The 24,679-nt window shown below is 62.4% G+C and overlaps 2 protein-coding genes across 4 annotated transcripts; both read right to left on the reverse strand.

The window, feature by feature from the left end:
• Positions 1 to 2,347: 2,347 nt before the first annotated feature.
• Positions 2,348 to 5,981, reverse strand: CDC6 (cell division cycle 6). Its single transcript, XM_069786360.1, has 12 exons — positions 5,910 to 5,981; positions 5,422 to 5,666; positions 4,877 to 5,095; positions 4,599 to 4,798; positions 4,288 to 4,451; positions 4,008 to 4,114; positions 3,708 to 3,847; positions 3,530 to 3,630; positions 3,354 to 3,418; positions 2,992 to 3,191; positions 2,741 to 2,881; positions 2,348 to 2,655 (listed from the first exon to the last, which is right to left on the reverse strand). The coding sequence occupies exons 2-12, from the start codon at positions 5,630 to 5,632 to the stop codon at positions 2,566 to 2,568; spliced, it is 1,638 nt and encodes a 545-aa protein (XP_069642461.1). The 5' UTR covers positions 5,633 to 5,666; positions 5,910 to 5,981; the 3' UTR covers positions 2,348 to 2,565.
• Positions 5,982 to 6,393: 412 nt separating this feature from the next.
• On the reverse strand, positions 6,394 to 24,645 carry WIPF2 (WAS/WASL interacting protein family member 2). 3 transcript variants are annotated; one of them, XM_069786365.1, is made up of 9 exons: positions 17,265 to 17,378; positions 16,152 to 16,451; positions 12,836 to 12,963; positions 12,198 to 12,330; positions 11,914 to 12,033; positions 10,756 to 11,415; positions 9,144 to 9,353; positions 8,872 to 8,973; positions 6,394 to 7,910 (listed from the first exon to the last, which is right to left on the reverse strand). In XM_069786365.1, exons 3-9 carry the CDS (start codon positions 12,899 to 12,901, stop codon positions 7,870 to 7,872), a joined length of 1,332 nt encoding a protein of 443 aa, XP_069642466.1. In that variant the 5' UTR covers positions 12,902 to 12,963; positions 16,152 to 16,451; positions 17,265 to 17,378; the 3' UTR covers positions 6,394 to 7,869. The 3 variants fall into 3 exon arrangements, with proteins under 3 accessions (XP_069642466.1, XP_069642465.1, XP_069642467.1); XM_069786364.1 differs by lacking the exons at positions 16,152 to 16,451; positions 17,265 to 17,378 and adding an exon at positions 24,532 to 24,645; XM_069786366.1 differs by lacking the exons at positions 16,152 to 16,451; positions 17,265 to 17,378 and adding an exon at positions 13,750 to 16,079.
• Between the last annotated feature and the right edge of the window lie 34 nt (positions 24,646 to 24,679).

Below are 24,679 nucleotides of genomic sequence, written 5' to 3' on the forward strand. Positions count from 1 at the left end.
CCCCGCCGCGCACATGCGGGCGGTTGCGCAGCCGGACATGCGCGCTGGGAGCTGCCCGCAGCGCAGCCGGGCGCTGCCCGGCCCTGTGGGCTCGGCACGTGCGTGCAAGAGCGAGGGGACGTGGGCACACGTGTGCCGGAGTGGGGGGGACGGGACCCCGCCGACCCCTCGGCCTCCCCGTGCTGCCGCTGCCGCTCCGGCTGCCGGCCCTGGCGTGGGGCCTGGGTGTCCTGGGGTGTCCCAGGGCCGGCGGAGACATCGGCGAGCCGCGGTGCTCCCATCACGGAGCTGCCAGCCCCTCACCGAGCGGTGATGAACGGCTCCGGCGGGAGCTCCGGCACCCGCGCGGCTGAATCCATCTGCGCTATCGATTTTTCATCCACTGCGGCAGAGAGCGGAGCCAGGGCCGGCACGACCACGGGCACCCCGGTGGGCTGGCACGGTGAGGGGACTCGCGTTCCCACGCTGTGGGGCCACGTCCCCCACGTTGCCCCACTGTCCCCGACCCCACCTGCGCAACCGGACCACCCTGGGGACAGTGCCAGGACCAGGGACCCTCCAACCTTGCCATGGCATGCCCAGCACGGCCAGTCAGGCCCAGGTGTGGCGGGTGCCCCGCCATGCCCTGCCCACATTCTGCCTGCGCAACCACCACCTTGCCCAGCACGACGGCGGGCACAGAGCGGGGTCCAGGGATGGAGCAGCTGGGGCCGGGGGGGGAGGTGTGATGTGGGGAGCAGGGGCACCGCGATGCCCACCCACGTCACCACGGCGTCACTGCGGTCACACACGCTGCCAGCCGCTTCCTTCCAGCCGCCGTCGCCGTGTGCTGCGGTTCCACGCCGTGGGGCTGCGTCACGGCTACGGGGCTGGCGCAAGGCAGGGTGCGGCCGCCGTGGCCCGTGGGGAGCGGGGGGGGCAGCCCATACCCGGCCCAATTCTGCCCACGGGTGTGGGAATGCCGGTACCCACTGAACCTGGCAGCCCAGTGACGCATGGCTGGGCCACGGTCCCCGCTCAGCCCCGCGGCGTGGCAAGGGGGCAGGGACAGGGTCCCCCTCAGCCCCCCGGCACGGCAAAGGGACGGGGACATGAAGCAGAGCGGGCGCAGCCTGGCCTGAACCCGCCACCCCCCCCTGTGCCGCCGCACACGTCCAACACATGGCAGCTCCGGCTATAAATAGCCCCGCGGTGGCAATCGGCTGAGCCGCGCTCGGGGCCCGGCTGGGGCCGACGGCCACCCCCAGCCCCATGGCACCGTCCCTGCCTCGGTTTCCCCACTGGTCCCCATGGCGAATGGTGGCTGGGAAAGGACCTGGTGGCTGGGGCCTGCCCGGTCCCCAAAGTGTTCCCTGGCACAGCGGGGATGGGTAGCGACACAGCGTGCCAAAATGGGTGGGAAGGGGGGGGGGGCTGCACCGAGACACCCAGTTCAATGGTGGAATCCAGCAGCCTCGCCAAGCTCTGCTTTGGCACTGGGTGCCCAGAGCGAGGACACAGCCGATGCCCCCCTGCCCTGCACCCCGTGGGGACCCCACAAGCCATGGGGCCAGGGCCAGAATTGCGCCGGCACACACCGGGGCCACACCACGGGGCCAGGGGAAACTGAGGCACGCCAGGGACACGGGCACCCCCACCCTACCCCCACATCCAGCACCCCATCCCCAGCTGGGAGCTGCCGAGAGGGACAGTGGGGGGTCCTGGGGGACAGGGTGGGATGGCTGGATGTGGGGCAGTGACGGAGCCCCAGCCCCTCCCCGCTCCCCCGCCTGCCTGGGGCCCCCGCACCCCCCCCCAGCCCGGGAAGCTGCAAAATTAGGTCAAAGCGTCTATTATTTAACACAAGCGGAGGAGCTGGGGCCAGGAGCTGGGGGGAGCCGGGGGGGGCTGCAACCCAGGAGGAGAGGGGTTGGGGTGGTGGGGGGGCCAGGGCCAGGCCCCCACAGCCCTGGGGCAGGGAGGGAACGGTGGGGGGCAGAGGCAGGAGCCAGCACTGAACCAGAACGACTTTATTAATGCCAGGAGATACAGGGGGCCTCGCTGTCCCCCCACCCTCTGGCTGGGCACAGCCTGGAGCTGAGCACCCCCTGCACCCCCTCTACCACTGCCGGCACTGGGACCCAGAGCGGGGCTGGCACCAGGACCCTCCTTCCTGCAGCCGGGGGCGTGGGGGGGCCCCAGAAGGCTCCGAACAAGCCAGGAGCCAACACATCCACGGGTCGTAGCAGGGAGCAATGCCAGGCCCCGGCATCACATGTGCCGGCGTGGGCGAAGAGCCGGGAGCACCCACTGTCCGCGTCCATTGCTGTGAAGGCGCTGGGAACCCTCAGCTTCAGCCACACAAAAATAGTAATAATAATATTAATAATATTAATAAAACTGCCCCAGACTGAGGGCCCCAAGGCAGGACTCAACAAACAACAGCCGAGGTCTCTGGGAGCCATTTCCCTGCTCCCGCCGCGGTCCGGCCAAACCACGCGTCACGCGCCGAAGTCCCACCCGGGGCAGCGTCCGCCCAGCCCGTGCCGAGGGGCCACGGGGAGGGGGCCGCCGGGGAGGGGGGGGTTAGCGCAGCCCTTGGGCCAGGATGCTGCCCACCAGCGCCGCGTCCTGCAGCGCGTGCTCCACCGCCGCCTCCTCCATCTTCAGGGAGACCTGGGGGAGAGACGAGAACCGCTCAGCGCCGCGCTGCCGGACCCCGCCGCGCCGCCGGACCCTGCCCCGCCGCCCCCCGCCGTACCTTGGCCAGCCGGGCCTCCTTGGCCTTCTTCAGCTCGAGGACGCCGCGGGACTCCAGGAGGGTGATGAGGGACAGGCACTCGGCCTGGTCGACGGCGGGGAGCTGCTGCCGCCGGCAGACCTGGCCATAGGTGTCGTGGAGCTGGGGAAGGCAGGGCGGGCGTTATGCCGCGGCACCGCAGGCAAGGGAGACCGCGGGGACACCCGCCCGCTCCCCAAATCCAGCCCTGAGCGGGTCCCACCGTCACTCACCTTCCCCAGCGTCACCTCCGGGCTGCGCAGGTGCCGGGCGAGCAGCAGCAGGGAGCAGAGCAGCACCTTCTGCTGCAGCGGGAAGGCGTCCTGGGCCCCCCGGCCCCCCCCAGCCAGCCGGTCCCCAAACACCTCCGAAATCACACGGGAGACGTGCAGGAGCCCCACACGCTTGGGGACGGGGGATGCCGGGGAGTCACCTGTGGGACAGAGAGGGCTGCAGGGGACCTCAGGGGGATGAGCAAGGGGTGTGGGTGCCAGTACAGAGCAGGTGCCCCAGAAAGGGACCCTGGACCCGCTATTAAGGCCAGCCCGGAGGTGTCCCCCGCAGGGTTTTGGCTCTGCCAGCAGCAGCTACTCACCACCAGGCAGCGGCTTGAGCAGGGTCTGGCTCCGCACCTCCAGCTCCACCACCTCCACGGCGCGCCTGGGGAGAGACAGTCCTGAGCACCGGGCAGAGCGGCTGCCCCAGCACGGGGGAGCTGTGCGGGGCTCCACGCTGGCCCTGGCACCGCTGGATTTTGAGGCAGGCGCTGACCTGCAGATATCCAAGGCCTTGCGAGCGTCACCGGAGACCGCGGAGACCTTGCGGGCGCAGAACTGGAGCGCGGCGGCATCCAGGACGGGGTCACCAGCCACCTGCCGAGGCACCGTATGCTGTCAGCCTGTGTGGGCTGAGACACCCCCCCTCCCGCCGTGTCCCCCTGCATCCCTACCTGCCCCAGCCGCTCCTGCAGGATGGCGGTGAGCTGCTCCCTGGTGTAGGGTGGGAAGTGCAGCAGTTGGGGGCTGCCAGCCAGGCGGGCACCGAGCCTGGCCAGGCTGCGGTCTGTCAGATCCAGCGCGTTGGCCAAGCCTGCGGGCACAGCGGGGTGAGGAAGGGAGGGAAGATGAGGGCCATGCCCCAAAGAAGGAGCGGGTGGGCAGGAGGGGGGTGCAAAGGCAAACCCCCCCATCCACCCCCCAAAAGAAGGAGGGTCCCCAGGGCTGGCAGTGCCATGCTGCTGCGCACTCACCCACAAGGACGAGCCTAGAGCTGGGCAGCCGGGGCCACTCGAAGAGGGTGTAGAGCACGTCCTGCCCCTTGCTCTCCAGCTGGTCCAGCTCATCCAGCACCAGCAGGCTGCGGAGGCGGGGAGAGCCCGGGTCAGACCCGGCTTTCCCCACCGCCCCTGCAGCCCATTCACAGTACCCCAAGCAGGGAGAGCCACTGCTGGGACCACCTCTCCCGGCTGGCCACGCTCAGGATATCGAGAGGGGACCCCACACCGTCACCCCCCCAGGCAGGGAACTCACACCATGGGCCCCTGGGCCATCAGCTGCTTCTCCAGCCTCCGCACGACCTCCCGGCCGGCGGCCACGGGCAGACCCAGCTGCTGTGCCATGGCGGGGAAGACGCCCTGCGGGCTGCTCAGCGACATGCAGTTCAGGACGATGGTTTTGCTCCCGGTGAGCTCATCCTGCCAGGGACAGGAGCATTACACTGCTGGCCACCCACCGCCGCCCCGCCACACTCGGCTCTTGCTCCTTCCTGCCAGTGCCGCCACCTTTCCTTGCCAACATGCTCCACCAGCACCCTCAAACCGAGACCCCCAGCTATGGCACACCTTGCAGTCAAGCAGGACGCGGCTCAGACAGGCCGTTTTCCCAGTCCCGGGGGCTCCGGAGATGTAAAGGCTGCCAGGCTGGCGCCCACAGACGTGCTCCCGCAGAAACTGCCGGATGACGCCCGTCTCCTTCTCCCTGGCGTAGAGTCGGTCGGGCACAGCCGCATGCAGCACCCGCTTCGCCTGCTGGTAACAGGTGCCTGTGCCGAGGAGGGAGAGGGCTCAGGGGGGGTCCACGGCACCACCGCAACCCCGTTCCTCTCCCTGACTCCACTCACCTTCCTGCCTGAAGAGTTGGGTGCAGGCAGGCTGCCTGCCAAGGCCCAAGCTCCGGGGGGTCTCCTGCCTGCGATGCCGAGGGGATGGCCCTGGGCTGCTGGGCTTTTCAGGGGAGGTCAGGGGGTCCCCAAAGAGCAAGCGGCGCCCTTGGTTCTCCTTGCTGCGCTTGGCCGGGGAGGAGGGCAGGGCATGGGGGACGTTGCAGAGGTTGTCGTCACCTGCGGAGGAGACGGGTCAGCGGAGCAGCCGAGCGCACGGGCCCGACCCTGACGCTCTCGCGGTGTGCTTGTGTGTGAGCAAGAGGCTGTTTGTAACATGGTGTCGCTCTCCCCCTGGGCCCCGGGGGAGCAGTTTTTCCTCCCGAAACCGGAGGAAGCCGCAAACGCAGCTGTGCAAGGGACAGGACAGAGCTGGGTCCGTCTGCCTGCCCCAGGCCCACCAGGGCGAGGTCCCAGCTCTACAGCTGCCTTCAGGAAAGGGATACCCCCCCACACACACCTTTCCCGGGGGGGTCCCAAAGGAGGGTGTAGGGGGGGCAGCTCACCCAGGCGCTTGCAGGGGCTCAAGGGCAGCGCTTTGGTCCGGGCTGAGCGTGTGCCCGGGGCCCTGGGGCAGGGCGAGAGCCGCAGGGCGGTGGGGTCGGGGCTGCCGGGGTCGGGGCCGCTTTTGCCCGGGGGGGCGGCGGCGAGGCGGCGGGCGCTCCTCCTGCGGGGGAAGCCGATGGTGGACTGGTGCTGCGGGCTGCTGCTGGCCATGGCGGCAGCGGCGGCGCCGGCGGGGGGGTGCGATCTGCGGGTGGAAGAACAACACCGGTCAGGAGGGGAGACCCCCAGCCCCACTGCTCCCGGCCGCCCCCGCCCGGCTCTGCCCACCCCCCCCAGCCCCATCCCACACCGCCGCTCCCGATATCCCCCCTCCCCGGCACAGCCCTACCCCCCCCAAAGCCCCCTACCCCTCCCGACCCCCCCACGTCCCCCCATCCCAGCCCCACATGCCCTCCCCCGGTGTCCCCCCCCAGCCGCTGCCACCGACCTTGTCGCGCCAACTCAGCCCCGGCTCCGCACTTCCCGCCACCAGGCTGAGCTGGCCCCGCCCCCGCCTCCCCGTTGGCTGCGCCGCCCGCCGCCGCCGCCAATCGCAAAGTCCCGCGCCAAGCGCCGCGGCGGGAGGAGGGAGCCCCTGCCGAGCAGCCAATAGGCGAGGGCGCGCGAGGCCTGCCGGGAGGTGTCGTACGCGACGCGCAAGGCATGCTGGGAGTTGTAGTCGGCCGGGCAGTAGCCCCCCCATTGCCCCCTCAACACTCCCAGTGCCCCCTCCTGCCTCCCCAACACTCCCAGCCCCCCATCTCACCTTCCCAGTGCCTCCCAGTACCAGCCTTGCTGCAGGCAGAGAACCCTGGCTCTCAGCACCCCCCCCCCAAAAGAGGGGAGGGGACCCCAGGGAGGCGCAGAGCACCCCTGCGGCTTAGGGACCCCCCCCTTCCCCGGCCACCCCCCCAGACACTGCCTTTGAAGAGTTGTGTATCTTTATTACTTTTATTTAAATGCAATTTCAAGCTCCTCAGTTTTTATTCTGTTCCCTCTTAAAACAGCCCCTCGTTCCCCCAGGAGGGGCAGCCAGCGCTCAGGGAGAACCTTTTTTTACCTTTATTTAAACCAAAGGACAGCACTGGGGGGGGGGGGGGGAGGGGGGGGGGGCTCATCCTCCAGAGAAACCCACCCCAAGCGTCCCTCACCCTGCGTGCTGCCTCACTTCAGCCTGAACAAGGAAAGTTTCCATCTTCGTAGAAAAACAAAACAAAACAAAACAAACAAACAAAAAAAACCCCCCAAACCAAACCCCAAAACAGTTAGAGGGGAGGGTTTAGTATACCCGCAGCGAGCCCACCTTCCTCCTATAGTACAAGCTTTTTACAACGTACAAAATAGATCAGTAACTACGGTTAATGTCCAGCCCACCCCGGTACTGCGAGTAAATACAGAGAAACCAGCCCGGTACCAACAGTCAGACAGGGTAGTGTGTAAGGCAAAACGTCAGCCGGAGCCCCCCCCGGCACAGGGGCTGTGGCCCCAAGTCCCTTCCCGTGCCCCCCCCCACCCGCCACATAAGAAACAGAACGAACGACCCCCTCCCCACCGTAACGGCACCCCCAGCTTCCTCCACAGATAATTAGTGTCTTCCCGTTAAAATGCTCTAGTTTGGTAATGTAGCGTTAAAAGCCGGGCTGCCATCGCCGGGCGCCTCCTCGGCCCATCAAAACCCAGCAGTGTGAAAAGCCGTTGGCTGCGGCTGTTTTGGGGTGCGACGCTGCTGGGTGGCATCAGGGATGTCGCCCCGCGGGAGCAGGGAGGGGGTTCCCCCCCCCAGCCACCCCCCAGCGCTGTCAGGGTCTCCCTGGATGGTCCCGCTCACCACCCCCACCCCGCTCCTCCGCTGGCTCCTGTGCAAAAAAGCAATCAGCTGCGCCAGGGTAACGAGGCTCTGCCGGCCTGTCCCAGCTCCCCCTCGCTCCGCCGCCGGCACAGCCGGTGATCACGCAATGTGTCTGTCTCCAGACCTACCCCAGCTCCTCTCCAAGCCCCCTCACTCTGCCCCAGCCCCGAGGAATCGGGCACCGAGCCACCTCTGGTCCCGACAGCCGGCCGCACACAGCTCAGCATCTTCCTCAAGTCCTCGTGCCGGGCTCCCAGGCTGTGGCTGGATGCGGGGTCCCAGCCCGACCCAGGATCTGCGACGAGCGAGGAGGAAAGGACCCATCTGGGCTTGCCAGCAAGGTCACCGAGTCTTGGGGGAGATGCATAGATGAGGGTGGGCTGGCGGAGAGAGCTGGGCCGGGGGTATCTGCTCGTCCTGGTGCAGCTGGGAAAACCAAAGACGCTGGGAGTTTCTCATGCAGGATCCTAGGGGGCAGGGAGGTGAGGAGGGTCTGTCTGAGGAAGGGGAAGGAGGTCCGTGTCTCTGCTCAGGAACAATCCGCCTGTGCAGCCTGCTTTCACCTGGGGATAGGGGGCAGAGGGGGGGCCCCACGCGTAGCTGAAAGACAAGAAAGCCCATTGAAACCAGAACCTGCACGGAGATGGCTGGCACGGCGTGCCCCATGCTGCTGGCACGCACTGGACCAGCTGCTCCCCGGCCACCAGCACCGGTTCGGAGGATCACCGCCCTGGTGCTCTGCAGAGCAGGATCTGGCACGTCTGCTTTCCCTCCTCCACATCCCCGCGCCAGCTGCCCCCGCCTCGTACTCCCTGCGGAGATCTGGAGCCTGGGATTTGCGACTCGAACCAGCCGCTGCAGCACGCATGGAAAGCTCAGGGCTTTTCAAATCCACATTAAACATTCATCGCTCTAAAAATAAACGAGCATCCCATTCTCCCCGGAGTCTCCTCCGGGATCCGCAGGGCTGATGCGCAGCAGCAGCGCAGCAAGGGCACTTTGCGCTGTGCTGGCAGCACCGGGTCCGAATGCCACTGCTCAGGGCCCTGTGGAGGGGCTCGTCCTGGGACACGCAGGGGCTCTTCACCCCCCCAGCCCCTGCCCAGCACCAGCTTCAGCCGCAGGGCCGGCTCCTGGGGTGCTTTTGTAACCGCTCCAGCACCAAAGGCCCTTAGCGCAGGCAGGAACAAGCCCTGCGGCGTTTCTCTACACAGGCTCAGCAGGCAAAAGAGGGGGCAGGCAGGACGTGACATCCGCACAGCCCAAATCCTCGGGGCCTCCCCGCCCCCCGAGCGCAGCAGGCTGCCTTCAGGGCTCAGCACCCCAGGGAATGTGTGCAGGCCCCGGAGCAACGCTGCTGCACAGAGAAGGATGTGGATCAGGAGCCTGGGGCTCGGGGCAGCTCTTGCCAGCCCCTGCACAATCCACCCTGAGCAGGGACAAACAGGACAGCGGGTGGCCACGGCTGCACTGTTGTCACCTCCTGCCAGCCTCGAGAGCGCAGGAGGGGAGCCAGGCCACGCGGGACTGCGGGACAGCGGGACACCTCCTCTTCCCTTACCTCTGTTTGTTTTGCTGGGGTAGATTCTCTGGAAGTATTTATATTCTTCTGGGGCTGGGAAGTCTTCGACAGGATGAAAGGAGTATTTGGATTCAAAGTCATCTGCAGAGAAGTGGGGAAAAACAGGCAGGTCAGGGAGGGTGGCTCTGGACAAGCACAGCTGAAGCAGAAGGACTCAGCTCCACACCGGGGCTTCCCCCAGCTCCAGCCCCCTGCCCCCGGGAGAGCAGCAGCTGCTGTGAGCACAGATCCGTGCCTGGGGCCCCGCTCACCCAGGAACGCTCTGACGGTGGAGATGGAGTCCCGGTGCCCATTCCGCACTGGTGGAGGAGGCGGTGGTGGCCCGGCCGGTGTCCTCGTGGGCGGCGGTGGCGGCTTCCCTCGGCTCGGGGGCTCAGTGGAGCCGTGCAGTCTGTAGGGGGGCGGGGGCGGAGGGGCATCACGCCCCCCGTTTCGCAGCATTGGCGGAGGGGGTGGTGGGGCTGCAAGGAGAGCTGGGTCAGCACCGGCATGGCCCACCGCAGCCTGCCAAGGCACGGCATCCCCAGGGCAAACCCTCCCTCCGGCAGCAGGGCCAAGGACATCCTCCGAGGTAGCTTTCCAGGCCAGCTGCTTAGCCAGACCGCACCAGCGGCCAGCGCAGCCGGTCCAGGGATGCTCCTACGCGCACCCAGAGATTTCCTGCTTGCTCCTGACATCTGCATTCCTCCCATCAGCTGCAGCGGAGGGGACCGGCCAGCCCTCTCCCCCACAGCTCACCACCCACACCCGGCAGGGCTACTCCAGCCTCCCCCACACTACCAGCACACAGCTGGACTCAGATCACCCTCTGCACAAGAGGGGATCCGGGGAACAGCTACGAGCCCGCACACACGAGAGTTTGAGGGTAGCGGCTCCCACATGGAAGCAAGATGCTGCCTGTCGGGGCTGGGAAGCCACGTCGGCACTGCCACCGAGGCAGTGACAGGACCCGTGGCCCCTCCGACCCACCTCTCACTCCTGCCCAGCCTCCCACAGACGCACAGTGGCAGTTCATGCTCCTCATTAGGCTAATTACACACAGACTAACAGAGCAGATCCCCAGCCGTAACTCAAAGGAGGGATTCTGGCAGGGCCGGAAGGACAGAGCGGCTTGGCAGGGGACCAGGCGGGAGCTGCGGTCTGGACGCAGAGCCCAGGAGCGCACTGGGGGGGCACCAGGGTGAGGCCATCGCTGCTCCCAGCAGCAGGAACACGCTCGCACCCAGCTCCATGTGCGTGGGGGGAACGGCGAGCCGTTTTCACCCAGCCATGCCTTTGATGGGTGCCTGACACCAAAAGCCCTGCACCAGCAGCAACAGCCTTCATCACCAGCTGCGCTCTGAGCCATGCAGCACTGAAGCCAGCTCAGAGAGGGGCAGGATGGTTCCCAAGGGCTGAGCAAGGGTGTCTGGCTGCACCGGCGAGGGAGAGGCTTCTCCCTACTCTGCCACAGCTTTTTGTCACTGCCCTGGTGACATTCAGGAAGCTATGGGGAGCAGCTGCAGCATACACAGCTCTGGCTCCACCACGTTTTCACCTCCCACCCCAGGAGGACACATCGACCTCACGGGCAGGACCTGCCCAGCCACAACCCACTGCCAACATCAGGCCTGAAAGGAGCTGGATAAACAGGACAGGACCAGGGACATGTATTGAAGGTGACAGCCCAGCTACTGCCCCTGGCTCAACCACTACACTGACTGCCACGTGCAGGAGAAGCCTCGCTGTGCCCCGGTGCTGACTCTTCCCCCGGCATCTCCTACCAGCCACCAAAGACCCCATGGGCAAGCGGCCGCAGCCTGACCCACCACGGCTGCTCCCAGGCACGAAGGAGCCGGGTCCAGCAGAGCAAACGGCTCTTACCTGCTCCCCGGCTGGGGGGGTCTCTGGCCGGCGGAGGGGGACGACTGCTCTGGAGAGATGGGGAGGCTGAAGCGGGTGGTGGCGGTGCCAGACCCCGCACAGGGCCTGGCGTCTTCCTGTGCAAGGAGTTGTGTCTCTGCGGCAGCTCTGGGGCGGACTCATTGCTGGGGCTGGAAGGGCCGTTGGGGACACTGGGGGGTTGCCGATAAGGGGGTGGGGGGGGGGCAAGAGACTGGCTCTGAGCCCCTGATCCTGTTCGGATATTGACTGGGGAGGGAGGGGGCTTGATGGGTGGCGGGGCAGGGGGTCCGTCCCTGCTCACAGACAGTCGCTGTCCTGGGGTGGGCGGCAGGGGCTTCTCCCGGTTGTAGGAAGACACCTTGGCACCGTGCGCCGGAGGGGGGGCAGGAGGTGCGGTGGTGCGGCGTCCCGGAGGGGGAGGCGGCGGGGCGGACGAGCTGTGCTTCATGCCAGTGCTGCCGGCGGTGTTGGGCCGGGAGAGGTCCGGCAGGGAGGGCCTCTGCGTGCGTGGCAGCTCTGGGGGAGAGGCCCGGCTGTTGTCAGCATCATCTTGAGGTCGGCTGTTGCTGGCTGGCACTGGGGGCCTGGGGGCGGCTGCTCTGGAGCCGGGGACTTGCAGGGTTTGCTTACTGGAGCTGTCTGCGGTGAAGGAAAGCAGAGTGACTGGCCAGGCACAGCGCGGTCCGGGAGTCAGCGAGAGCAACATGCGGCACTCCGTCTCCGAGCCTGCGCAGAGCGAGGGGCAGCCCGCCCGCTCGGCCAAAGAGGGCCAGACCACGGGGAATGCTGTCTGGCACAGGCAGGGAGCTGGCACCGTGCTCAGCCACACACAGCTCCTCTCTCACCACTGCTATTCGCTCTCTGGCTTGCTGGAAGGCAGTTTGCCACAGAAAACAGCAGAGAGAAACGTTCAGCAACACACGCGACTCCTGGGCCCTCCAAGGAGGTTTGTGTCATGGGACGCTGTGGCATGGAGAGAGCGCAGCTTGCCTGCGGCCACGCGTGGGGTGTTGATTTGGAGTCCCTGTCTCTAACCAGCCGAAATCCCCAGGCAAACACAGCAAGATCCTCAACCCCCTCCTGCTCGGGGACCTCCCCAGGGAACCCACACACAAACCACAGCCAGGCAGCCATTACCTGAGCTGTCCTTTGCTCCCACGGGTCTGAGCTTGGGCACACCACCTTGGAAGAGGCCGCCCTTTGGCTGGATCGCAGCTGAGCTAGACCCGTAGCTGCCACCACCACTGCCCTTGGGCTCTGAAAGGAGAGAGACAGATAAGTTAAGCCTGGTATTATCAGCTCCTCCAACCAGGAGCCACTGGAAACCAGATGAGTGAGAGCCCAGAAGCCATCCCGAAGGGCAGAGCGGCACCCAGGGTGGGGCTGAGTGCCTCCTAGGGACGTGCCAGGCGGGTACTCACTTTCTAGGACTGGTGCGCTCCGGTCATTGATTTGCGTCACCTTCCTTAGCTTGGTCCCTTTACAGATGTCCTGCAGGAGGGCCCCACGGCCCCGCTGCTCCTCTCGGCTCAGTTTCGGCGGCTCTGTGTTCGCCTGGAGACAAGCAGCAGCTCAGCAGCTCGCCTGTGCCCATGGACACCCCGAACCACAGAGCGGGCATGGCCCAATCCCACCTTCCCACTTCTCCTCTGAGCCCAGAGGCACCCCCACCCCCTGCCAGCAGACAGCCTTCTCCAGGGAGTCTCTTCCAGACAGTGACAAGTTATGCTGTTGCTCTACAGGGAGAGGTCGAGATCCTGTGCTACCTAGACCCAAGGTGCAGCTCAGTTATAGCCACGTGCAAGATCTCCTGCTCTCCCAAGTCATCATGGTGCAGAAGACACTAATGCAAAAAAAGCCACGTGCAGTCCCTTCCGTGTACAGACTCTGCTGCAAGGGAAACTGAGGCACAGCCCACGGACTGCCTGAAGTGCTTGTAGGCTGGACTCAAGGATATCGAGAGACAACACAGGGGCCCTGGCAAGTAGCACCGTGTAGAAACAGGCCACCTCCCCGCCCTACAACCATCCAGGTCACCAGGCAGTGAGAAGATCCCTACCTGACTGAAGGTGGGAGGCGGCGGGGGGCCAGGCGGCGGCGGGGGTGGGGGAGGAGGGATTGGCATCTTGGCCCGGCTCCCGGTGGCTCTGGCTGCTCAGTGCTGGGGGCAAGCCTGGTCACTCATGCCTGCAGGAAGGGAGGAAGCGGTCAGGGACTGGAGGGAAAGCCGGCGAGCTGGTCATGGAGAAACATGGCCCCAGGCTAGTGTCCCGCGCCTGGAGCTCATGCGGGGCAGAGCCTGGGGCTGTTCTCTTCCAGCTGGCTCAAAAGGGCCACCTGGTTCTCCCAACACCCCAGAGCAGCAGGTCCCAGAGGTGGGAACCAGCACAACCCCCTGCCCCAAATCACCAGGGCCCCCACCCCAGCGCAGAGCCCACAGCTGAAACCCAGGACGTTTTTCACACGACTGCCTCGCTCAGCAGAGAAAACCCGGCCAAGCTAATCCTGCACCATCAATCCAGCTCCTTTATCTGCAGCCGGAGGCTGCTCACGTGGAAGTGCGACAGGAGCCCAAAGCCTACAGCCCATCAGCAGGCACCGCGGCCAGCCCTGGCACACGTCCCCAGCAGGCCCCTCCAGCCATGAACGCCATTAAATCTGCCAGACGGATCACCGAGCAGAAGGCAGACGAAGCAGTGCGGTGCTGTCCTGTGGCTTGCACAAGGAGAGATGCTCCTGTCCCCGAACAGCCCTGACAGATAAGGCAGATTTTCCCAACCACTCAGATCCTACGTCAGTAATCTCCCAACACTCTGAAGGCTCTCTGCACCCCACTCCACTTCCACAACTCCAAAGCCCCCCTTGAAGCTGTCCAAGCAGGCAGCAAAACAAGCTTTCCCAATATCGATCTGATTACATTTCAGTCCATCTCATAACAAGCCCAAAACAAATCCATCCTGCACTGTGGCTTACCCAGAATGGCTCCCAGCCCGCGCGGTGCTTTGCCGGTGGGGCTCCACAGAGCCTGGCAGCTCTGGTTGGCACCAGAGACTGAGCACAGAGGAAGCAGGGACAGGAAGAGGAGCCTGAATCACCTGGAGATCACAGGACAGGCCTCTGGCAAGCTCGTGGCTCTTACAGCGAGCAGGTAGGGCTGTCCCAGCAGCACCGGCTCAGGGAATAGGAATGTGATGACTGGAGGCCTCGCTCACCACCCCAGGAGTTTCGGCTGCTTGAGGCAGACCAAGAGGCAGGGGATAAATGCCCCTCTCCAGGCCGCAGATGTCTTTCCCCCAGGAAAACCTGTTCCTTAACCATTAAAGGGGACCACAATACCAACACAAGGTAAGTACAGGACAGTTTCACACCTGAAGCTTCCGACTTCTGATCCCTGACCTCCAGGGCACACGACCAGAGAGATCACAGATACATCCACCATGACAGTGAAAGTTTCTTTAAGACCCAGGCACTGAAACCCAGGTGTCCACAACCTTTGAAATGGTTTGTATGAGGTATTAAAATCCAGATCCCTTCTGACACTCACCTTCTACTAGCTAAACTACAATTTACTGATGCCAGGGAGGCCAGGATAAGACCAGGTCCATCCTCACATGTTAGGCATTCCCACTCCCTGTCATGGCAGAGGTGTGAGAACAGGAAAAACAGACCAGCAGCATCACTGCGATGCCAACGGCTCCACTGCCCTCGAGCAAACCACCAGTTCTCTGCGGTTCAGGAAAATAAGTAAGTAAACTGCCTTTTAATTAAAAGCAGCTCTTCTACCAAGTAAGAAACTCCTCAGCTACAGACACCCTTGTTGGGAAGAAGTTCCTCCCTCTATCTTCTGGTGTTTTCTAAGTCATTTGAGATCTCAAGTTCACTGGTGGCATCAGCCACACCTCTGCAGAGCTGGGAACAGTGCAAGCTCAAACCTGGCGTGACGCAGCAGGTCCCCGTCCACCCCACTGGGAAGCCACCTCACTCCTGCCTCTCAGAAATGCACCCTTCCCTGATATGTGCGGAGCTACTTTGCTCCAGACTGAGCTCAAGGCCTTGCAAAGAAAAGCCAATATCTGTCAATTTCTCCTTCAGCCCTACCAGTCCCACCAAGCCGGGATGCTCCACAGACTGGAATGAAGCCTAGCAAACCCATTCGGCCTGTACCTTTCCCACCAAAGCAAGATCAGAGACGGCTCCTAACGTGCTCGTCTGGGACCTGCCGGTGCTGCCAGGACATGTTGCAACAGGAGCGTTTTTCCCCCATGCTCCTTCCCACCCCGCAGCAGATCGCAGGGCCAGGACGGCGCAAGCTGCTGCCAGGGCAGAGCATGATGTCGGGGCGATGGCACGATGGCATCATGGCACAACCAGCAGTAGGGGATGGGCAGGAGAGCCCCGACCTTGTTTGAACACCAGCAGCTGGAGGTAATTAGCAGAGATACAGCTGAGAAACATGCCAGGTAATGAGACTCCTGACTCCCTCTCATGTGTCACAGGCCTGAGCCAGCACAGGAGCAGTGCCAGCGCTGCAGGCCGTCACCTCCACTCCTGACCCACAGGAAAAGAAACACCCACATCATCTCACCGTTACGCTCCTGCTGGTTACTCACAGGGTGACACTTCCCACCCAGCTCTGCACCTCAACAGCACTTTGGGACACAAGAGACCCTTCAGATACTCCCGCAACAGGGACACACTGCCTTGCCGTATGCAGATGGACGGACAGTGGTTTGTCAGCTGTTAGAAAACGAGTCAGTGCCACGTCTGCAAGGGAAGCATGCTGCTCAGGTCCCCCCATTTGCCCTGCTTCCCCCCACGTAAGCCCTGCGTCAGGCAGAGAGGCTAGGGACAATCCCACAGCAACGTTACCTCCTGTAAGCACAGCCAGGGAGAAGAGGGGTATTTCTACAAAGAAAACCATGAGTCATTATCTCCCCATATCTAACGTGCCCTTAAAACCAGTGCCGCACCGAAACCAGCATTCAGATAAAGGCTCTGACCTAGAAGAGTGAGAGGAGGGGAGAGAAGAGTTTAAGCTAAAGCAGCTTGAGGATAAACTGGAGCTGAATTCCCGAGAAACAGGTCATTTCGTTTCAGCACACGGCCCCGTTCAGGTTGTGGATTAACAACAAAGGTCACATTGAAAAACCAAAATCAAGAGGCACCAAACTCAGCACATGGCAGCTGCTGATTATTTCATACCACGAGAAAAGCCAAGACCTCTGGGTGGAAACACTGGAGTGATCCGTGTCTGTCTTTAAAATAAAGTCTAGATCTTTAATGTTCATGAAGACAACACAGCTGATAAAGATTAGGGAGACACAAGCTAAATCCTCCAGGAAAAAAAAGGTGGGGGTTCTCCCAGCACTGCTTACCACCCCTTAATGTCTGGCGTAGGCCTTACGGAAACCATGCCCTTTGAAACAATGCTGCTCCGACAGCCGACTTCTCTGCATTTCTTCTCCTTTGTTCTTCGTTACCAGGGATCCTTTCACCAAGCCAGATCTGAGCCTTTGAGAGCTCCATATGCCACGGCGGCAGCTCACTGCGCTTGCAGGGAAAGTGGTTTGAAAGACCTGAATCGGGGCAGCGAGACAGACACCCACTAGATCAAAGCGCAGAGGAGAGCTTGTCTTCGGTTAAGCCAGGAGGGGCAGGTTTGCACGTTAGCTTTCCTTTTAAAATAAAAAAACAAAACCCAAGAAGGCTGTGAGAAAACTGGGAGGAAGACAACGTGTGAAAAGCTATCACTTTGGAGGAGAGAGAGTTCACTGAAATTGAGGTGACCCTGCAGAAAGCTGCTTCCAGAGCTGCTGCTCAGCAGCCACTCTGGACCCCACCATCACCACAGCACTCCTCGCCCCACAGCAGCACCAACTGCGGGGCAGTCCTGCAGCATTTTCAATCAGCACTCCCCTGCCAACCCTGGGTTCAAAACACTATTAAAACCCAAGAATGCTATATTCAGCAGACCCCCTCTCCCATAAAACAGCCGAATTAGCCAGATCTGGCCTGGATAGGACTACACGCCACGTTTTTCAGGCATTTTTCAAGTCCCCATTTGCTGTGAAGGGAAACGAAATGCCTTCTCCAGCAAGCAGCCCTGGATCCTGCTCATCCCTCAGGAGGGTTTGCTTTTTTAGCAGGACAGGCAGCAGTGACCTTCAGATGCCATAAGCACGTTTCCTTGCTTTTCAGGGGGATTTGGGTGCTGTGGCAGATTTGTATTTCACAGCTACGCTGGCTGCCGCGGCGAGCCTGCATTTGCAAACCCGAGATGAAGCGCTTCATCCTCAGGGAGGCAGCGGCTTTGAACTGCAGATCAAGAGGAATTTCCAGCCCTCTGATGTCGGCTGCAGAATGCGGCTGCACCGGTTTGGGGACGACTTCCAAGGCTGGACCTCTCAAACACCCTCCCTCCCGCCCCCGCCTCGCAGGGCGCCTTTATCTTCCACCTCTTCCCATCCAAACCCTCAGTTCCTCGTTACCCTGAGCACAGTCCTTCCAAATTCAGAGCCTGTCCTCCAAAGCCTGACATTTCCGCCCGTTCCTGAGGAGCGAGGGCTTCGGCAGCACTGAAGATGCGACATAAATAATTTATCCTGAAAGACAGCCATCGCAGGATTTAAGGTCATTCAGGCTTTTAAAATCGTATCAGCATGCTTTAAGAGAGCGAGCTGCCATCTCGATTTGGAGCGTCTCAAAGAGCCGGTGCATCTCTGCGTGCAGACAGACAGACACACTCCAGCCCCGCGGGACTCAGACATTCACTGTGAATTATTAACAATCCACGGTCACTGACAATGCATTTTTAACAAAACCCTGAACACAAAAGTTTCTAACGCCTCAGGGCTGAATTCCACAGCCCTTGGTGGAGCCACGGCTTCCCCATTCCTGACCATGGGACAGACCCCAGAGTCAGGCCATCCTTTAGCAGCTTTCCACCAAGCTCAGCTCGGTTCACTTGGCAGAGGAAACCTTTAATCAGGAGCGAGGAATCATGTCCTGACATTAGGGGCTGCAGCAAAGGGAAGAGCAGGAAAAGCCCATCCCAGAAGGGCCCGCAGACTTCCCTGCCTCTCCCTGTCCCATGTGCCAGGCAAGAAGGGAAAGGAAGCCAGGGAGCGAGAGGTGGCACACAAAGGGACCGGGCAGGAACCGCTCTGAACCACCGCTCTCTCTGACAGACATCTCCAATTGTTCCAGCAGGAGGAAGCGGCGGGAGACGCAGGGACTTCCCGGCTGCTTCGAGGTGACCCATGGCTGGGAATAACATGCTGCATGGCCCACGCCTCATGGAGAACAATACGCCGCTGAATAGAAAGCAGGTCCCGAGCCCGGTGATGTTACTGTTCAGATAAAAATGCCTTTTTAATCAACTGCCAACGTGCACCATCCCCTTCACTGTGTGCTCCAATGCTGTCTGTGCATTTAGAGCAAACAATGCCTGCACGCTGGAGCGGAGCCGGGAGCCCCTCAAGGCACAAGGGGAGCAAGGAAAATATTGGTGGCTTCAGGCTGCTCCAAGCAGGACAGGGAGCAGAGAAGAGCTCCAGCCACCTCTGAGAGCCTTTTAAAGCCCACTGATGCCAGGCTTATTTAGAGGCAGGCACTAACGAGCCACATCTGAGGCTCTGCATGACGTACCCAGCACAGTCAGTCTTTCGTTTCCGCCAGGCTGCGGCTGACACACTACCAGTGAAGAGCAAGGAACACCGAATGAACCCGCGGCTCTTCCGACCGTCACTCAAAACCGACAGTGCGCAAAGTTATCTGTAAAACAGCACCAGACGCTCCACAGCGCAGAGCTTACGGTACCGGCAGCCTTACACAGGAGCAGGCAGCCAGTCTCCAGCTCCAGCCTGCCACCCTGAGTTGACGCCGTCCGCTGCTGCAGCGTCTGCCAATACAGGTCTGAGTCACGAGGCAGGAACAGCAAAATGCCCAGGTGAAACTCTCTGCCAAAAAAAGCACATTAATTGCAGGGGGCCCCCACTGAAGGCCACACTTTCAAACCAAACCCCCGTGCCAAGCTTTTCTCCCAAACTCACCCCAATATCTGAGTTGTTGGCAACAAGCCGGCCCACCCTCTCAGCAGAAGCAATGCCAGGCCAATGCTGAGGGTCTGACATTTCTGGGTCTTCCTCGACTGCCCCCCGGGAGACACAGCCCTGCCCTGGTGTGGGGGCCTAACAGGCAGCACCTCTGCAAAAAGTCACTGTGCCATGAGACCAAATGGGCTGTGCCGGTATTTTAGGAGAAAAGCTGGTGGTCTGCCCAGTCCCCAGGCCCCCACCCAGAGAGTTTGGTTATAACCGTGAAAAAAACCCTGGTGAAAATCCATGAACTACACACACACACGCTACCTGGAGGTCTCCTGCTCTGGATGGTGCATAACTGTGCCTTTAAAGACCAGCTCCAGCTTAAACCCCTGTACCAGCCTCCGCCTGTGTTTAAGCACTCGGCTTAAACACACCCGAGACCCCTCTGTGCCCCTGCAGCGGCTGCCCTCCTGCTCTGCCTGCAGTCCTTCGGTCCCTTCGCTCAGCAAGGCAGCACCCAGGGCTGGGTTGGTCTCCCCTGCCCTGACCAGGAGCTTCCAGGACAGACAGCCCCCCACTGTGCCCCCGCTGGGGTCTCTCCCACCTCCTGCCAGGCATCTCTGATGCTCCCTCCCTTTTCCTCTGCTGATGGGGCTTTCGGGGAGGCTGAGGACAGAGACCTCCAGCTCTAGTCCCTTTTGCCACCCCTCTCCTGCAGGCCAGAGGTGCTGGGGCTCTGCCTGCTCACCAGTCTCCCGTGCCGACTCTTTTGCAAGAGCTGCTCCGAGCCCGGCTGCGGGAAGCAGCCCTGAAGGAGACGAGCAGAGCAGGGCTGGAGCGCAAGGTCTCCTTTTGTTCCACGAAACCCAGCCAAGTATTCTCAGGGTTTTCCTAGGCAAAGGCCAAGCAGAGATACGCCGATTCACAATCCAGAATACACAGGGCAAGTAACTGAGGCAGAGTGCAAGTCGCTGGGCGCCGTCGGGAGGTGCCTGCTGGAAGGGCGCAGTCCCTGCCGCAGAACAAAGTCACCCCAAACCACCCCAAAGCCACAACGGCCTCACAGAAAGGAAGCAGCCACTCGGAAAACCATCGCTGACTGCTTCTAAAAAAATTAATTGGCTAAAGAAACGCATCTTTCCTCTAACTAGGATTGCAGTCAGAGTCGTTAGGAGAAAATTTACAAGCTACCATAGAATACCCAGCACTTAAGTGTTATTCTGGGACACACATTTACACTTGATGTTTTTGCAAGACCCTAAAGCTACAGAAACCTTACAAACGGGGCTGATCCGTGCCACAGGATCGACAGGACGGCTTATGGCAAGCAGAGCCCTTGCTGGGGCAGGAGGCTGAAGGTGGCAAGGGCCCGGCGACAGCCACAGCTGCGGGAGGTGTAAGAGTGCGAAGGAAGCGCCTGTGTCAATGCCAAGGGGAAACCGAGCCAAGCCCTGTCAGAGCGAGTTCTCCGCACAGTCGGATCCACACTCGGCTGCTTTTCAGGTCGGTAGGTGCCAAGAACACGCTGCAAATTTACAGCCGGTGCAGAGGGAGAGGAGGGCTTGCTTTGAGACATGATCTAGTAACGGGGTGTGACAGACGGAGAGACTCAGCGACAGGGTCGGACGGTCCTTGCAGAGGCAACCCCATCACTGCCAGCTCCTGGGCGAAGTCACAAGCACCCCCGGGCCACCGACCCAGACTCCAGCCCAGGCGAGGGAAGATTTAAGCCCCACATCTGCAGGAGGAAACACCGCTGGCCACGCAGGGAAGGTGCCCAGCTGCTTTGGTGAAAGCAGAGACAGGCCCCGGGCGAAAGCAAGCACAGTGTGCATCGCTGCAGGAGCACCACGACAGCAGGTCAGACCTGACCAGGACACTTGAGCGCGGCAGCACCGAATCCCAGCACGCAGGGCCTGGCACGCCCACATCTCCCCACGGCCCAGACTACCCAGGGGCCACGCTGCGAGCAACATTTACCTGCCGAACAGCATTTGCAACTCCCCTCACCTGCTCCTGCTGGAAAGGGGAAAGCGGAGCTCCCCGCAAACCTCCGCACCCACCCGACAGCTTCTCCCCTTTCCCCACAAGCATTCCTCCTGAGCTGCCTCCACCCCGGGGGTTGCCAGAGGGAGAGTCTGCGCCCAGGGCATGGGGCTGCTGCGGCTCTGGCTGGTGCAGCCAGTCCTGCCCAGCAGCAGGAATGTCTACGGTTATGGTATTGCATGTGGGAGACACCAGAGGAAGAAAGGGGAGTGGGGATGGGCCAAAGGAAGCAGAGAGGCACCCAAACCCCAGAGCCACGCCAGGGCATGGAGCTCCACAGCCTCTGTACTGCAAGAGACCCCACAGCCAGTTTCGGCTCCCAGTACCACAGCCCCCCCCCCAAAGCTGCTGATGAAGAAGCTGGCTCAACTCTGGAAAAGACCATTTAATTTTTGAACCAACCTTGTAACATCAGAGCAAGGAGCAAGGCCTGGGAGCTGTGCTCGTTCCAGAGCTGCCCTGGCAAAGGCAGCAGGAGAAACCCAACACTCTCAGCCCCTCGTTAGGAGGGCACTTTCCCCCACCGCTCCCTCCTCCCACCTTTGCTTCCCAGCAGAAAGCTACTTCTTTGGCAGAGCAAATCTGCCTTCCTTCCAAGCAGCCAGATGTAAGTAAGTAGGTCAGACAAGGACCAGAGTGCCTCGACAACAGCACTTTAAAGCAAAGCAAAGCGGGAAGCGAGCCCTGACCTGGAACATGCCCCGTCACCTTGGCGCTGGCGGAGAGGGGGGGCCCGGCATGCCTCATCTCGGAGGGAATGCGTTCAGCAAAAGCAGAAAATCCAACAGCAGCAGAGGGGCACTCTGCGCAGTGACTTTTGTGTCAGGGTCTAATACCCCGCGGCTGCAGAAGCCGAAAGCTTTGCAGCCTTGCACGTCTGCGGCACCAGCCGGCCTGCCATGGTGCGGAACTGCAGACCTACTTTTAGTGGCAGAAACTAATTCAAACAAGCCCAATTCACTGGAGAGGGAGGCAGAAGGGCGGGCGGCGGTGGTAAAGGTGGCACCGGTCAGCCGTGCTCCCCTCCGTGCCAAGATCACGTCTCAGCACCGGGCACGACACACACTCCAGATGGCACCCGCTTGGCACGCCGTGGCCGACAGTTCCCATTTGTTCGCAGTGGGACAAAGCCAAGCCCTCCCTCGCCCCCCAGGGCACAAAGAGGGGTCTGTGCTCCCAGTCCCGGAGCAACCATGGGAAAACAGGCTCTGCCTTTGCATTCCAGCAACAACGCGTGGCTGTGAGTGGGGGAGCCGCCGTGCCACCGCCTGGCAGCCCCCACTGCAGGGAGCGAAGCCACCGTCACGCGAGGTGCAAAGAGGGGACATCTCCCCAGGGGTCTCAGCCGAAGCAGCGGTGCCGGCACACCTCAGGGACACGACACACTGGATAAGCTGAGACAGGCAGGAATGAAGGCAGGCAGCTGAGCTGTGAAAAGCAGAGGATGCACTCGCCAGGTAGCTTTGCCCCGGAGAGCATGTCCAAGATGGAGCCGGGCGGATTCACACCTCATCTGCAAACCAAGCCGACTCCTTCGGCAGCGGAGAGGGGAGTCAGGTCAGATTAGATCCTCTCTGGCAGCCGTCAGCAGGGCAGCGACACTCCACACCAGAGATCAGGCCAGGCCAGAGCAACCCAGGCGGACACCCACCCGCAGCCAAGTCTGCCAAAGGTAAAACGAGGCCGATTTGGGATCGCGGCACCTCTCCAAGGGCTCCTGCTCAGCCCAGCGCACAGGCTGTGGTTCATTGAAATTACTTTCATGCAAAACCTCTGCCTCCACCTGGCCTGAGGACGTTGCTGCACCGGCTCCTTGCTGCCACCTTTCCCACCGGCTGGGGGTGGCAGCAGCCCCCAGCCCATGTTTCGCCTGGACGGCAGAGTGAGGAAACCCGGAGCAGTCACGAGGCATTCAACTCCCCCCATCCACTCATCAGCTGAGGGTCAGGAGGCAGCCAGCATCTCCTCTCTCTGCATCCCACCCCACAGGCCCTAGAAATGCTGCCCCAAGTCCAAGCAGGTTTGGGGGGAGGACATGGATGGGACACAGCCTGGGCCCCCACCCCGCTCACCACAGGGGGGTAGCTGGAGCAGAGCCGTGGTTAACAGCAACAGGGACTCAAGGTAAACCACTGCAAAAAAATCTGTCTCTGAGCAGTGCTTGGAGAATAAGTTGTTTCAGAGAACGCTGCGCAGCACTGGGCTTGCTGGAGCTTTGGCCTGCAGTGCCCCAAATCCAACCTGACCGCTGCTTCCCCCAGGTCTGGGCTCACTGTGGTTTCTCTGTGACAGGGCAAACACCAAAACAAGCAACACCTTGATAAGAGCACAGCCCTGAGGAGGGACAGCTCAGTGTCCAGCCACACTGGCTCACAGATGCAGCCCACCTGCTGGGCTCATCCCTACACAGCACACGTACCCCACAGCCTGAACCCATCCGTGTCCCTCCCGCATCGCGGCCGAGGACATTGAGGCATACTGGGAACTGCGAACAGAGAGCCAGGGTGGGCAAGAGCCACTTGCCAGGGCCAGCCGCAAACTCAAGGGCAGGCGCAAGCCGCGTCAATTCTGCTGAGTCTTCGTGGGGGGGAAAGGCTGCGGCTGCTGGTGCCACCGCTCTCCCTCCGTCCCAAAGGACACATGGAAAAAAATATGCTACTTATTTCAATTGCTTACAACCAGGGCTCTGAAGGGGTCTGGAGTGTAAACCCACAGCAGGAATTCAGTCCTCAAGGCTGGGGCACTGCCTGGGCAGTGTCTGGCAGGGGCAGGCACCACCGTACGGCTACATGGGTGGGGAAGGCCTGCAGACCGGGAGCACGCAGCCGCGGTTGTGTTTACCCAGAGCAGAAGGAAGAGCTCAGCCTCCACCGTGGCACTCGCAGCACTCTGCTGCCCAGCCATATGCTGCCCCGTGCTTGGGTTTTCACAGGCAGAGGCTGCTCAGGCCACAGTTTGCCAGGGCCGGGCCAAGAGGAGTCACCAGACCATGATGCTGCTTGGAGACCCTGCTCCTGGCCTGACCCTGGCAGCATCATCCCCCCACCCAGGACGGCGCAACCAGTCACCCAAACCCAGAGTCCCCCCCTGTTCACCCAGGGATGCACTACTGGAAGGGGGACAAAGTGAAGAACATGACGGGGACCTTCCTGTGACATGGAGAAAAGCAGGGCGGGGGGGGGGGGGTGGGAAGAAGCTCTCCCCGGCATCCCCGCAGAGACCCCCGGCCTCCACCAGTGCCCTCTGCCAACACCCCTCCAGCACAGCCGTTCCCAGCTGCACCAGTGCCTCCCCTGGGAAACTCCCCCACAACCGTCCCTGCGGACCCCGCTGACCCCCGCGCAGAGCCCCCCGCACCCACGGCCACCCCCATCCCACCGCAAACCCCAAAGCGCTCCTACAGCCACCCCCGCCCTCCCGCACCCCAGAAGACCCCGGCGAGCGCGTCCCCCTCCCCAAAACAGGCCCCACACAGATCCCAGCGCCTCCCCACCCCGCCCCCCTCGCCCGGCCTCACCCCACCGACCCCGGGCCACCCCACAACCGGTCCCCGGGCTCCTCACAGGCCCCGCGCAGCCCAGCCCCAGCCACCGTACCCCCACACAGAGGCCCCGCGGGCCGAGGCCACGGACCCCGCAGCCCCCGTCCCGGTGTCCCCGCTGCTCACCCGCCGCCCGCGGCCTCCTCCCGCCGCACCCGGAAACGCGGCCCCGCGGCGCCGTCCGGCCTTCAGCCGCCGCCAAACAAAATGGCGGCCCGGTCGCGCCTCCTGCGCCTGCGCCGCTTAGACGGAGATGTAGGCGGTGCGCCGCGGG

The sequence above is a fragment of the Haliaeetus albicilla genome, chromosome 7 (genome assembly GCF_947461875.1).
Source record: "Haliaeetus albicilla chromosome 7, bHalAlb1.1, whole genome shotgun sequence".
NCBI lineage: Eukaryota > Metazoa > Chordata > Aves > Accipitriformes > Accipitridae > Haliaeetus > Haliaeetus albicilla.

Bases quoted from the DNA above. Each gene is read 5' to 3' on its own strand.
- CDC6 (XM_069786360.1), bottom strand. From the start codon at position 5,632: ATGGCCAGCAGCAGCCCGCAGCACCAGTCCACCATCGGCTTCCCCCGC. The intron at 3,848-4,007 runs GTGAGTGCGCAG...CTGTGCCCGCAG, and splicing joins CTCTAGGCTCGTCCTTGTGG to GCTTGGCCAACGCGCTGGAT. The intron at 2,882-2,991 runs GTGAGTGACGGT...TGCCTTCCCCAG, and splicing joins CGGAGGTGACGCTGGGGAAG to CTCCACGACACCTATGGCCA.
- WIPF2 (XM_069786364.1), bottom strand. From the start codon at position 12,901: ATGCCAATCCCTCCTCCCCCACCCCCGCCGCCGCCTGGCCCCCCGCCG. The intron at 12,034-12,197 runs GTGAGTACCCGC...CTCTCCTTTCAG, and splicing joins GAGCGCACCAGTCCTAGAAA to AGCCCAAGGGCAGTGGTGGT. The intron at 8,974-9,143 runs GTGAGCGGGGCC...ACTTCTCTGCAG, and splicing joins CACCGTCAGAGCGTTCCTGG to ATGACTTTGAATCCAAATAC.